General features: G+C 33.8%; 2 protein-coding genes across 2 annotated transcripts; both read right to left on the bottom strand.

The window, feature by feature from the left end:
• Positions 1-1,602: 1,602 nt before the first annotated feature.
• On the bottom strand, positions 1,603-4,595 carry LOC141724481 (uncharacterized). The gene is made up of 3 exons (XM_074526640.1): positions 3,828-4,595; positions 2,791-3,138; positions 1,603-2,703 (listed from the first exon to the last, which is right to left on the bottom strand). The coding sequence occupies exons 1-3, from the start codon at positions 4,281-4,283 to the stop codon at positions 2,089-2,091; spliced, it is 1,419 nt and encodes a 472-aa protein (XP_074382741.1). The 5' UTR covers positions 4,284-4,595; the 3' UTR covers positions 1,603-2,088.
• Positions 4,596-8,871: 4,276 nt separating this feature from the next.
• Positions 8,872-9,741, bottom strand: LOC141660374 (uncharacterized). The gene has a single exon (XM_074467355.1). It carries the CDS (start codon positions 9,739-9,741, stop codon positions 8,872-8,874), a length of 870 nt encoding a protein of 289 aa, XP_074323456.1.
• Between the last annotated feature and the right edge of the window lie 3,256 nt (positions 9,742-12,997).

A 12,997-nucleotide genomic window follows, 5' to 3' on the forward strand; every position in this document is an offset into this window, starting at 1 on the left:
TTGCATGTCTTAGCCAGAAGGCCCAGAAAAGAACATGACCAAAAGCAGGGTTATTTTTTTAAAAAAAAATCAGAAGGCGGAGCTATTAATTTATAGTTTCTGAACAGACTTCGATCCTTTTCGAAACGGGCCCTTTAAGGAAATGGGCCTAGCCCAAGTTGACAGAAAGAAAAAGAAATGCTATAAGCCTATAACATAGTTAGGCTTCACAAACACGTGTGGAGTTGAGTTACTTTTATAAAATTATAAATTGTTAATTTTTTTGACGACAAGATATAATAATTTTAATTGAATAAGTATATAACCAACTGTTTTTGTTGGACAAGGACTATATAACAAAGTTAAAAACACGTGTGCATATTCACATATCGTGAGTTCAATGTACACCTAGTAATTCAGAAGATAGCAAAGATCTCAAAATTAATAAGCTATAATGCTACAAAGGCCATAGGCCCAAAATTAATCAATCAGAGGCAAGATATTTTGTAGAAGAAAAATTTGAGTGAGTCCTTAAGTTAGATCTTCATACCCAAATCTCTAAAACAAATACTTGGAAGGTATATTGAATGCTAGATGATTGATATAGCGGTATAAATGAGGCCTAGATTCCCATATTATTGTGAAACTGTAAGTTAGATGAAAAACTGGTAAGGCGATAGTTTCAACATTTAAGTGCATTTGGGTTTGGTCTATTTTATTAACCTCTTTCACACGCTCTATTTTATTATTATCCCTTCATTAATATTTGACATTGCCATTGCTTATTTCTCATTTATTTCACTTCTACCTCAACAAGAATGTCTTACAACTTTCCTTTAGGTTTGGATTGGATGTTCCTTTTTTCCCAATTGTGAGTGTTGTTAAGACAGAAGGGAGTGTCTTCTCAAAGTTGACACTGTTTTGACAGTAAACCCAAAAGACATGCTAACAATCCTTGAATGTAAAAACCACTTGAAACTTGAGTAGATAAGCTGCACCAAAGGCAGTGATGTAAATGCCCTCACATTTGTCTAAATTATTTGGTAACTCAAGTAATTTCACGAATGCAATGGATTTTTGAACAATTTAGAGACAGTCCACCACTAAATTCCTGGAGAACTAACAAAACCAAAGAATGAGTTGGGAAACACATGATTTGATTTGGTGTACTAGTAAGAGGGCAACCAGCAAAGCCCAAACTAAGCAAACCTCCACTAGTGTGTGATTAAATAGCCTCCACAACAAATATTGTAGGAGTTGGCAAATAACAGCATAAAAGAGCTGTACAACTAAAAAGATGCTTAAAGAATGTTCAACTCCTGAAATTTCCAACACCACCACATTTGATGCTCTCTAGCCAAACAAGGAAAAAGAAAACCCAATGGAGAAGGGATAACTTAAAATTAGGATAAACAAATGTTTATTCCCAATGTACAAAAAAGCCCAGCTTTACATCTTTATGGTCCTCAAAGGTTAAAGTTTTCTAAAAAGATAAAGAGCCTCAGACTAAACAAATCAGGGATAAATTCCCTGATAATATAAAAAGTGGTAAGCATTCAATATCACAGAGCACATTTAAAAGATATAACCAAACTGTTAAAATGGGTGCCAAAGTCCTGAACAGATAACATAACATTGCCAGTATATTAATAATAAACACCACCCCAGATCTAACACAAAGAAAACATGGAGTACAAGGACACTAGTTTCAAACACGAAATAGCAGTTATTATGGTTCTGCTAATGACCCATACACTATAGAAAGGAAGATAGTAGAAAGCCATATAAAGAACGATGGTGGTTCTATTTGAAGTTTCACCATGCTCCTCTGTATTCATGGAAGGCAAACAAAAAAATCATAACCTCCATTTGTTCCATCCGTTACTGGGAAAACCGAGCTCCAACTCCGTAGTTGGAATCTGCAGTGAGAGTATAAAGATTCGCCTAGGTATAGGAAGGACCTGTGAATAATTATGCTCTATGTACAGATCAATAGAGGACTAGGTCAACTAAGTTGATCAACCTAACTTCTATATGTAATTTATGTGCAAGTCAATCAGTAACTACCTAGCCATATAAACAAACTAATATAATCATGCTACCCTCGCACTAGACCTTAACCTTCCAATTCATGTCATCGTCATGTGTGTTTTCTAGTGCTGCCACCTTTGCCCGATGAGCTGCAAGGCCTGTTGCACCTTTTCCCCTTCCATCTTGAGGTAGCTCATGAGCTTCGCTAACGGATCCGGATCGCAAGTCTGCTGGTGGGATGAAACAGTCCAAAGACAGGCCTGGAACGTTAAAAGCAACCTCTTCGATGGTCCAAGCTTCTTCCATCCTAGTTTTTGTATGACTCATTGCCATCTCTCCAAATCTGAATAGTGTCACCACAGAACGGCCTGAGTGAGCAATCATGATTCCTTCAACAGGCCGGTAATCCTCCATAAACGAATTGATAGTAGTTTCCCAATAAACTGCATCACCGCCACTAGATTGGATGCGGGTGAGGTGAGAATCTTCCATGTGAACAAGCAATCCTGTTTTTTGACTGAAGTAGCCAAATAGAACATGCCTAATAATCTCTGCTGGACCTTCACTCCTGGCCTTTAATGTTTGAGGATCAGCACAAAGCTTAAGGATGAAGCATTCTTCCCCGTTGATTTTTTTCTCTCCAATACACCTTGAATCAGCAAACATACTAGCCGTGGTTCTCGGATCAAGACCCTGCAAGCGTAAATAATATATCATCAAATCAAGGTCTGATTAGAGGAAATAACTGCTGGATACACAAGCATTATAACACGGCTTTACCTGAAGGGCACGACGCAAGGGTCTAACTGGACCTTTTGCAGTGTGAGCACCAAGCCAGGGAGTGTGCCTCCACACAAGCTTCCCATTGCAGCCAGCATGTACCTTGCTTCCCCCAACTGCAAGTTCCACATACCACATATCTGGATTCATCTGCCACAAAACAAAACCACCTGATTCAGCATCTTTTGTAGCATTTTTGTTCTTTGTTACTCTTGTGGCAGTTTCAAACTCCGAAGCTAACATCTTCACTTTCCCCATTGCATAAGCATTCTTTATAGAGTCCTGGACCTTCTGTCCTCCTGATGCCGCAGTATATTGCTGCAATATGTACTGAGCAGACGACGATTCCTGTAACACCAAGACCTAAAATTAAAACCCAAATCACCTCTAACAAGAACACTCCACAAACAGTACATGATCAAGTTTAAACATTAACATATACTGTATGTTATTATTCACATAAACCTATCCTTGCTGATAGTCCTCTACTGATATTCCGAAATAATACTTAAAAGAAACAAAAAACAAAATTTTCCAATCTAACCCACTATCTAACCCAACCAGCAAGTCAAGCAAAGTAGAAACATTAACATTATTACTGTCTAAACATGTGACTTCATGGATCCATTTCCTAAAATCTTGAATCATAGTAATAATATTAATTGTACATTAAGAAAACAAGCAACAAAAGGACAAACATAATTCCTTGAACAAACACTTAAAGTCAGAGTTTGCACTTTTTTTTTAACAGAGCACACTCCCTAGTAAAACAAATCTACACTACCAAGTACCTCAACTACTGTCAAACACTAAACTCCCCAAGTCAGTGCTTTAGTCAAAAAGAAAACAACTTCAACCCAATCACACACTTAAAATCATGTGTGTGTAAGTATCTGCATACATACACTTCATAAGCAAAAATCAACCAACTTCAAGAAAAACCAAAAATCAACCAAACACTTAAAACCCATGAAATATATCATACTAAAACACATGAATACATACATAACGTATATATATAAAGATTAGAACATTACAATGGGAGTGTCCTTGATGGAGAGATGAGGCAAAGGATCAGTAGTAGAAACATAAAGAGGAGCTAAAGGAGCACCCATAACACCAAGAAGCAATCTCAAATCAGACCTTTTATTGTTATTATTACTAAACCCATTTGAGCTAGCTACAGATGGAGTTCTAGAAAGCTGACCCATCATCCACTGACCCAACCCGACCCGTTTAGAATCCCCAATTTCACCTCCATTCGGATCCGGACCCTCAATTAACGGCGTCAATGTCCTCATACTCCCGGATCTCGATACAAAATTTTCTGGGTTCTCGAAATTATTGTCATGGGTGCGAGATTTTCGATGAAAAAGTCGACCCGACATTGATGACCCGACCCGACCCGGACTTTTGGCTCTTGACCGACCCGGGGATAATCCTCGTACCACTTCCTCTTTGAGAGCTGAGAAAAACCCTTGTTTTTTCTCCATCTATACAATGGGCCTTTTTAGTTGGGTTTTGGTATGAACATGAATATTTGTGTGTAAAAAGCTGGTAAAAAAGGTGTAACAGTTGTGTGTGTTTTTTTTGTGTTACTGAAATTGCGGGGGGTTTATTGGTGTTGTAAGATTATGTGAAAGAAAGGAAGTGATGAACAGCAATATTTTCTGTAGTTGTTGAGAGAGAGAGAGAGAGAGGGGAGTAGCAGAGGAGCTGTAAAACTGGTCAAGGAAATAGTAGTGTGGAATTTTTATAGAGAGAGGTGTGTGATTTGTTTGTTTGGGGGGAGAGAGAGAGATACATCATACATGTTGTTTAAGAGATAGTGGGGGGAATGTGTTAATGGCACGCGCAACTGGGGCGTGGAGTGCTCGTAACGGACCTTTGCTTACGTTATACTTGCAACAAATGATTTTAAGCATTACGGGCTTGCCACTTTACGAATGGAGCTGGACATTATCATATTAACAATATCTAACTTGTTGTAAAATACTAATTATATTATAACAATAGTTGAATTAAATAAATGGGTTGAAGAGCTGATGAAAGAAGAATGCAAGCAGATGAGAGGAATGTTGCTGCTCGGAGATGTGTTTTTATTCATCACAAACGAAGCTATTTATAGCCAAAACATGAGACAAGGAAATTAAATGCAATGTGAAGATTTCCAAGTCTAAGCCTAACCTTACTATTTAATCTTTGACAATAACAATCAATTTACAACACTCCCCTTTGATTGTTATTTTGGAATGGATCATAGACTGCCTCGTTAAAACCTTATCAAAGAAAAACCCAGTGGGATAAAAACTTTGGCGAAGGAAAAAGAGTACAATCTCCCCTTGGAAGAACTAATCATTCTCCAAAATTTTGTTGTAACAAATCCTTGATTCGACGCATTCCAATGTTATGTCGTAACTTCCTAAATGTTGAATTCGGTAATGATTTCGTGAATAAATCAGCAAGTTTGTCACATGATCGAATTTGTTGTATATCAATTTCACCATTCTTTTGAAGTTCATGAGTATAGAAAAATTTTGGTGAAATGTGCTTCGTCCTGTCTCCTTTGATATATCCTTCCTTGAGTTGATCAATGCATGCGGTGTTATCCTCAAACATAATGGTAGGACTTCTAGAGATGTCTAATAATCCACATGATTCCTGAATATTCTTGATGATAGATCGCAACCAAACACATTCTCTACTGGTTTCATGAATTGCAATGAGATCTGAGTGATTTGTTGAGGTTGCCAATGTAGTTTGCTTCGTAGATTTCCAGGAAATGGTTGTACCGCAATATGTAAACACATATCCAGTTTGTGATTTACCAAAATGAGGATCTGACAAATATCCAGCGTCTGCATATCTAATTAACTGAGATGTCGAATTTTTCGGGAAGAATAATCCAAAGTCTGTTGTTCCACGAAGATAACGAAATATATGTTTGATCTCATTCCAATGTCTGTCCATCGGAGCAGAGCTAAATCTAGCCAATAAATTCACAACAAATGCAATATTTGGCCTTGTATTATTTGCAAGATACATAAGCGCACCAATCGCGCCTAGATATGGGATTTCAGGACCAAGAACATCTTCATCATCTTCTCGTGGTCGAAATGGATCTTTATCAGGCTCTAAAGATCTAACCATTGGAGTAGTCAATGGATGAGATTTTTCCATGTAAAATCTGTTCAAAACCTTTTCTGTATATGTGGTTTGGTGGAGAAAAATTCCTGTTGACAAGTGCTCGACTTGTATCCCAAGACAATATTTTGTCTTTCCAAGATCTTTCATTTCAAACTCTGTCTTTAGGTATATGACAGCATCATTAACCTCTGTAGATGTTCCTACAAGATTTAAATCATCCACATATACAGCAATAATCACAAAACCAGATTGTGATTTTTTGATAAAAACACATGGAGAAATTTGGTTACTAATATACCCATTCTTTTGCAAATAACGACTTAGTCTGTTATACCACATACGACCAGATTGTTTCAGTCCATACAATGATCGTTGAAGTTTAATGGAGTATATATGACGAGGTTTCTTGAACTCATCCATTTTTAACCCTTCTGGGATTTTCATAAAACTTTTACTATCGAGTGAACCATATAGGTATGCAGTAACGACGTCCATAAGACGTGTTTCCAAATTTTCTTTAGATGCCATACCTAATATAAAATGAAAAGTAATTTCATCCATCACTGGCGAGTATGTCTCTTGATAATCAATGCCAGGCCTTTGAAAAAACCCTTGTGCTACAAGTCGGGCTTTATATCTCATAATTTCATTCTTTTCATTTCGTTTTCTTATGAATACCCATTTATTCCCAACAGGGTTTACACCAATTGGTGTTTGGACAACAGGTCCAAATACTTCTCTTTTACGCAATGAATTTAATTCTGTTTGGATTGCGTCTTTCCATTTTGGCCAGTCTTTTCTTTGACGGCATTCATCCACACTTTGTGGTTCAAGATCAGAATTTATGTCTACATCCAATGTTGCGGAATACACAAATACATCATCAATTATGGCTTTACTTCGATCCCATAATTTCATATCATGCACATAATTTATTAAAATTTCATGATTGTTTAATCCCGTATCTTCAGAGGATGGAATCTCTTCAGGAGATAATACCACTTCAGGGGTATTTGCTTCTTCTGGAGCATGTGCCACTTCAGGGACAATTTTCTTTATTTTTTTATTCGTGGTGCAACATCTTTTGCACCGATTGGTCTACCACCCTTTAGGCGTGGCTTTGATTCTGTAACCAATTCTTTAGTATATGATTTTTGATTTGGTATATCTATTTTGGCTGGAGTATTTACTGCATGTATATGAGATTTAGTTACATTTCTAGAATCGTTAAATGCGTCAGGCATTTGGTTTGCAATATTTTGCATATGAATAATTATTTTAACTTCAAGTTCGCATTGACCGGTACGTGGATCTAGAAAATATAGTCCCGTTGCATTCCATGATAGGTCAGGATTAACTTTATTCGAATGTTTATCTCCCCCTAAGGGAGGAAACATATACTCGTCAAAATGACAATCTGCATATCTTGCGGTAAATAAATCCCCAGTTAAAGGTTCCAGATATCTAATTATAGATGTGGAATCAAAACCAATGTAGATACCTCTTCTTCTTTGAGCTCCCATCTTCGATCTTTGTGGTGGAGCAATCGGTACATATACAGCACATCCAAAAATTTTGAAGTGAGAAATATTAGGAACTTGACCAAGTACCAGTTGTAGCGGAGAATGTTGGTTGTATGAAGTTGGTCTAATCCTAAGAATATTAGCAGCATGAAGTATTGCGTGACCCCAAATAGATGTAGGTAATTTTGCTTTCAACAACAGCGGTCTTGCAATAAGTTGGAGTCTTTTGATAAAAGACTCGGCTAACCCATTTTGTGTATGTACATGAGGAACTGGGTGTTCAACTGAGATTCCTACATACATGCAATAGTCGATAAAAGTTGCAGATGTGAATTCGCCGGCATTATCTAAACGAATTGACTTGATGCAATGATCTGGGAATTGAGCTCGTAATTTGATTATTTGGGCAAGTGATCTTGCAAAAGCATCATTACGAGTTGAGAGAAGACAAACATGAGACCATCTAGTTGAGGCATCAATTAATACCATGAAGTACCTAAATGGGCCAGATGATGGGTGTATAGGTCCACATATGTCGCCTTGGATCCTTTCTAGAAAAGTTGGGCTTTCAAGCTGAACTTTAGTAGGGGATGGTCGAGTGATCAATTTTCCTAAAGAACATGCTGAACATGGGAGGTCATTGTTGGAAAGAACTTTAAAATCTTTAAGAGGATGGTCAGTACAATTCTCTATAATACGACGCATCATAGAGACGCCAGGATGACCTAATCTTTCATGCCAAAGAGTAAAAGATTTTGGATCTATGAGTTTGGAAGCAATGACATTGTGTGACTCAATAGTTCTAATTTTCATCATGTATAATCCTGAGGAAAGTGAGTGAAATTTTTCTAAGATTTTCTTGTTGCTAGGATTAGCGGAAGTAATAAGAAGATATTCTCTATCAGCCTCAGAGGTAGTTTCGATGTGAAAATTATTGAGTCGAATATCTTTAAAAATAAGAAGATTTCTAGTAGACTTACTAGAATATAATGCATTTGAAATGTGTATGTGGGTACCGTTAGGTAGGACGAAACTAGCTTTTCCAAAACCTTCGATTATATTAGATACGCCGGAAATCGTTCCGACTTGAGCTTTGGTTTTGGTTATTTGGGTAAAACACTTTTGGTTCTGTAGAATCGTATGAGTTGTACCACAATCAGCAATGCATATATCTTCAGAATTCATTCTGTATATAATTAAGAAATATAATTTATTTGATAAGAACATAACACACTACATAGTTCAAACAAAATAAAGCACACAATACACACTACTAATCTTCAGCATCCCATATGGGAGTTTCGTTAGGTTCATTCGGACCATTAATGTTTATTCCTCCATTTGTGATTCTCGAGAAATCATCTATGTTATTGTTGGCGAAATTAGTTTCTACCATTTTCTCTTTTGATTTTTAAGAAGATTGGTATAACTTAACAAGATGATCTGGGGTATGACAATTACGTGTCCAGTGCCCATTCATGCCGCGCCTATAGCAAACATTTTCAGTTTTTCCTCCTCGTGATGCCTTTCTTTTACTCTGTGATTCAGATTGCCACTTCCGGTGACCAGAGTTGTTATATGGACGAAAATGCCCGTGGCTCCGACCTCGTCCACGGTACCGCCCTTGGCCCCGTCCACCTCTATACCCTCTTCCACGTACATTCTGCTGGAATGACATGTTATTTACTTCAGGTAATGGGGCAGATCCTATTGGACGGGATTGATGATTCTTAATCACCAATTCATGATTATGTTCAGTAACGAGGAGAGTTGATAAAAGATCCCCGAATTTAGTGAATTTGCGCTCCCTGTACATCTCTGCTAAGTTGATATTGTTGGGGTGAAAAGTTGATAGTGTTTTATCGATTTTTCTTTTTTCCGTAACTTTCTCACCGCACATAATAAGCCTAGAACTTATTTTGAACAAAGCAGAGCTATATGCTCGGACACTCTTAAAATTCTGAAGTCTTAAATTAGCCCAATCATTTTCAGCTGCAGGTAGATAAACTAGTTTTTGGTGATCGAACCTATCCTTTAGATTTTCCCATAAAATAAAAGGATCCTCGACTTCTAAGTACTCAGATTTTAAATCTTCATGCATGTGGTGTTGGAGAAAAATTATGGAGGTAAAGTTTTCTTCAGCCGTGGATTTATTTTCTGCCTTTATTGTATTGCTTAATTTCTTTGAACCCAAGTGCAACTTTACATCTTGTACCCATGATAAATAATTATCGCCAGAAATGTCCAAGGAAACGAACGACAAGCTTGTAATATCTGTCATACTAAATCTGAATTAACACGAAAATAATTAAATTTTAATTCATCAATGTAAATATTACATAAAATCCTACTTAATCGGGTGCGTTAACAAGTATGCAATAATCAATGTATATATCATTATTATCATTGATAATATAAACAAATCTATATATAAAATGACAAATGTATTTTCACCCGCCATACGGACGTCTGCGTTATCTCCGACCAATAATAAATTATAGTGGACAATCCTGCATAAGTTAGTTATGGGCAAAGTTATTATCCGATAATTATGCAATTTATAAAATAAGGTTCCCACTATATTTCGGTATTACCCAAAATTAAATGGTACCGTAAAATAATTTTAATAGGCGGTGCTCCGGCTATATATATTTAAATTATTAGTAGAGGGTGTAACCACGTCGACTTCGGTCACATATATATATATATATATATATATATATATATATATATATAAATTATATGTAGATGGTGTAACCACGTCTACTCATATATGCATATTTAAATTAAAATTATACCTTCTCAGTTTCGGCAGGGCTTCGTGCTGATAACGTGTTGTAAAATACTAACTATATTATAACAATAGCTGGATTAAATGAAAGAGTTGAAGAGCTGATGAAAGAAGAATGCAAGCAGATGAGAGGAATGTTGCTGCTCGGAGGTGTATTTTTATTCATCACAAACGAAGCTATTTATAGCCAAAACAAGAGACAAGGAAATTAAATGCAATGTGAAGATTTCCAAGTCTAAGCCTAGCCTTACTATTTAATCTTTGACAATAACAATCAATTTACAATACAACTGATTTTGAATACTCCATTTAAATTTTATTTTAAAAAAATTGGTATTGATTTAAAAATCGAATTTAAATTTGAATTCAAATTTTTATATTATATATTTTTAGTTTGAAATCCAATTTGAAAAGTAATTGACACTATATAATATTAAACTAGCATAATAACATGTGCGAGATATGGGTCATTTTCTAGAGTTTTTTTATACACCATACAATTATAATTTTTTTAGACCAATTCCAACAATATCCTTATATAGGCTCTTGAGTCAAATTTTGAAGAAATGAAGATAAAATTTCTCACCAACAAGCTTCATGTCCCTCTCTATAACATTAAAAGTTTTGAATGTTTCCTCATTTTTAGGAGTGAATATCCCATCAACTATTATTATATTATATTTTTCTTACCCGTTATTTTATATTTAATGAATGAATATAAACAGGGTAGTAAGTATACGTTTAAAATGAAACGATTAAACTTAATCTGTAGAAGTATGTTTACAAATAAAAAGTTAAAAATTAACACACATGTTGAATACAGAATTGACCAAAATCTTGAATTTTATTTAAATAAACTATATGTATATTATTACTGAGTTCACTACTAACTTACAATTGACATACTCAATTTAAAAATATAAAAAATGCATAACTGAATTCAGAATGCCTTGCAATCATAATATACAATAATGTAAAATTTATATTATTGTTAATATTAAAGTTGATTTTAATGAAAAATATTAGTTTTTGAAATTCGACGTATGTATGTATCATGTATGTATAGGAAACTGTTAGTTTTTTATTTACACTACTGTTAAGAAAGTAAAATTAAGTTATATGTATGTGTGTTTTAGCATGTAAATTATTGTATGTTATATCTCTTAGTAAATTATGATGGTTTCAATTATTTATATGCTAAATATCTGATTTATGTACATGTATAATCATTATTAACATCTAGTGAAATAATTGATTACTTAACTAACATGCATTTATAATTATTCAAAAATTAAAATTATGTAATAAATAAATTGCTATTATTTATATATAATATTCACATTATCACTGAGAAACAATCCATATTTATTTTAAACGCAACCGGGTATCAATCATGGTTGTAACATAAAAATGAATTATATATTTTTAAGACTTATTATTGATATTCATGATTTTTTTTCAAGAATTCGAAAGAAAAATTGTAATTATATCGTTATTTAGACCGTTTTTAAATTTCTTTCATTACGACTCTAATATTGCTTCATATAATAATTTGATAACATTTTATACTATTCTCCTAAAATTAAAAAATTTCAGTTCGATAAAATTTTATAAATATCAGCTGAACTTGTTAATTCCTTCAAATTATTGAACAATATATGTTTTTTTCCTTAAATAATATAAAATGCATTGAATCAAATGTTACAATATAGTATAGATATAACTTTTATTTGAATAATTCAAAATATTAAAATAATTCAAAATATTTGTGCAATATTATCTTGATCAATGAATATTGCTGATCTAAAAGAATTCATTTTTAAAAGCTAGTTTTTTAAAGTGAAAAATGAAAAATAAATCGATTTAGTATATCATTGTAGTTTTAACAAATCTCGTGAGATCTCATTTCAAATTTCAAATATTCTTAAAATCGAGACAAATTCCAAAAATAATAATACGTTACCAGTTAAGTTAGTAATTTTAATATAAATAATCAATTGACTTGATCCTATAAAGACCTCAAACACATTAATATATATTAACACACGATATTAAAAAAAATCATATTATTGGTAAGATATTCTCGCCGAGCTTGTAGTTTAAATTTACTAAACGTAGAATGTGACGATGTTTTTCGGCCGGGTCATGTAGTCAAATTTCGAGTATTTTTTGAACAATGGGTCAAGTTCTAAAATGCATTAACTCATTATAATTCGAACTTATCTAAATATGTAATACCAATATAAATTATTTATATATAAGCGATTCTATTTTCAATATTTTTTTAAAAATTATATATGTACATTTTAATTACTTTTTATAATAAAAAATATGTTAAAATATATGAGATATATTTTCAAACTAAAAAATGATTAATAAATAAGATAATAATCCATTTATGTACTATGCCTAATTTTATATCTGGAATTCAATTCTTTAAAATTAACTGTACAAATATTCAACTAACTATCTTTTTTTTGCGTAATTCAAGTAAGTATCTTTAAAGTTAAATAAAATATTAATTTAGCAAACTTACATATTATGTGTATGATGAAAAACACATGTGAAAATATGGTGTAGTGGTAAGAGGTTGTATTGTAGAATGAAATAACCCGAGTTCGATTCTCATGGTTATATAATCTTTTCAATGAGACTTTTTAATCTCATGAAATTATATACGACTTATCTATGTTTTTCTTTTGCTATTTGAAAGGGCCTATTAGTAAAAAATGCAAATTTTCATTCC

This window comes from Apium graveolens, chromosome 5 (genome assembly GCF_009905375.1).
Source record: "Apium graveolens cultivar Ventura chromosome 5, ASM990537v1, whole genome shotgun sequence".
Taxonomy (NCBI): domain Eukaryota; kingdom Viridiplantae; phylum Streptophyta; class Magnoliopsida; order Apiales; family Apiaceae; genus Apium; species Apium graveolens.

What these genes read in the sequence shown, in the direction of transcription:
- LOC141724481 (XM_074526640.1), bottom strand. Translation starts at nt 4,283, where the DNA reads ATGGAGAAAAAACAAGGGTTTTTCTCAGCTCTCAAAGAGGAAGTGGTA. An exon ending in CCATCAAGGACACTCCCATT is followed by an intron (nt 3,139 to 3,827) that starts GTAATGTTCTAA and finishes TTGGTGTTACAG; the next exon opens with GAATCGTCGTCTGCTCAGTA. An exon ending in CCTTGCGTCGTGCCCTTCAG is followed by an intron (nt 2,704 to 2,790) that starts GTAAAGCCGTGT and finishes TTACGCTTGCAG; the next exon opens with GGTCTTGATCCGAGAACCAC.
- LOC141660374 (XM_074467355.1), bottom strand. Translation starts at nt 9,741, where the DNA reads ATGACAGATATTACAAGCTTGTCGTTCGTTTCCTTGGACATTTCTGGC.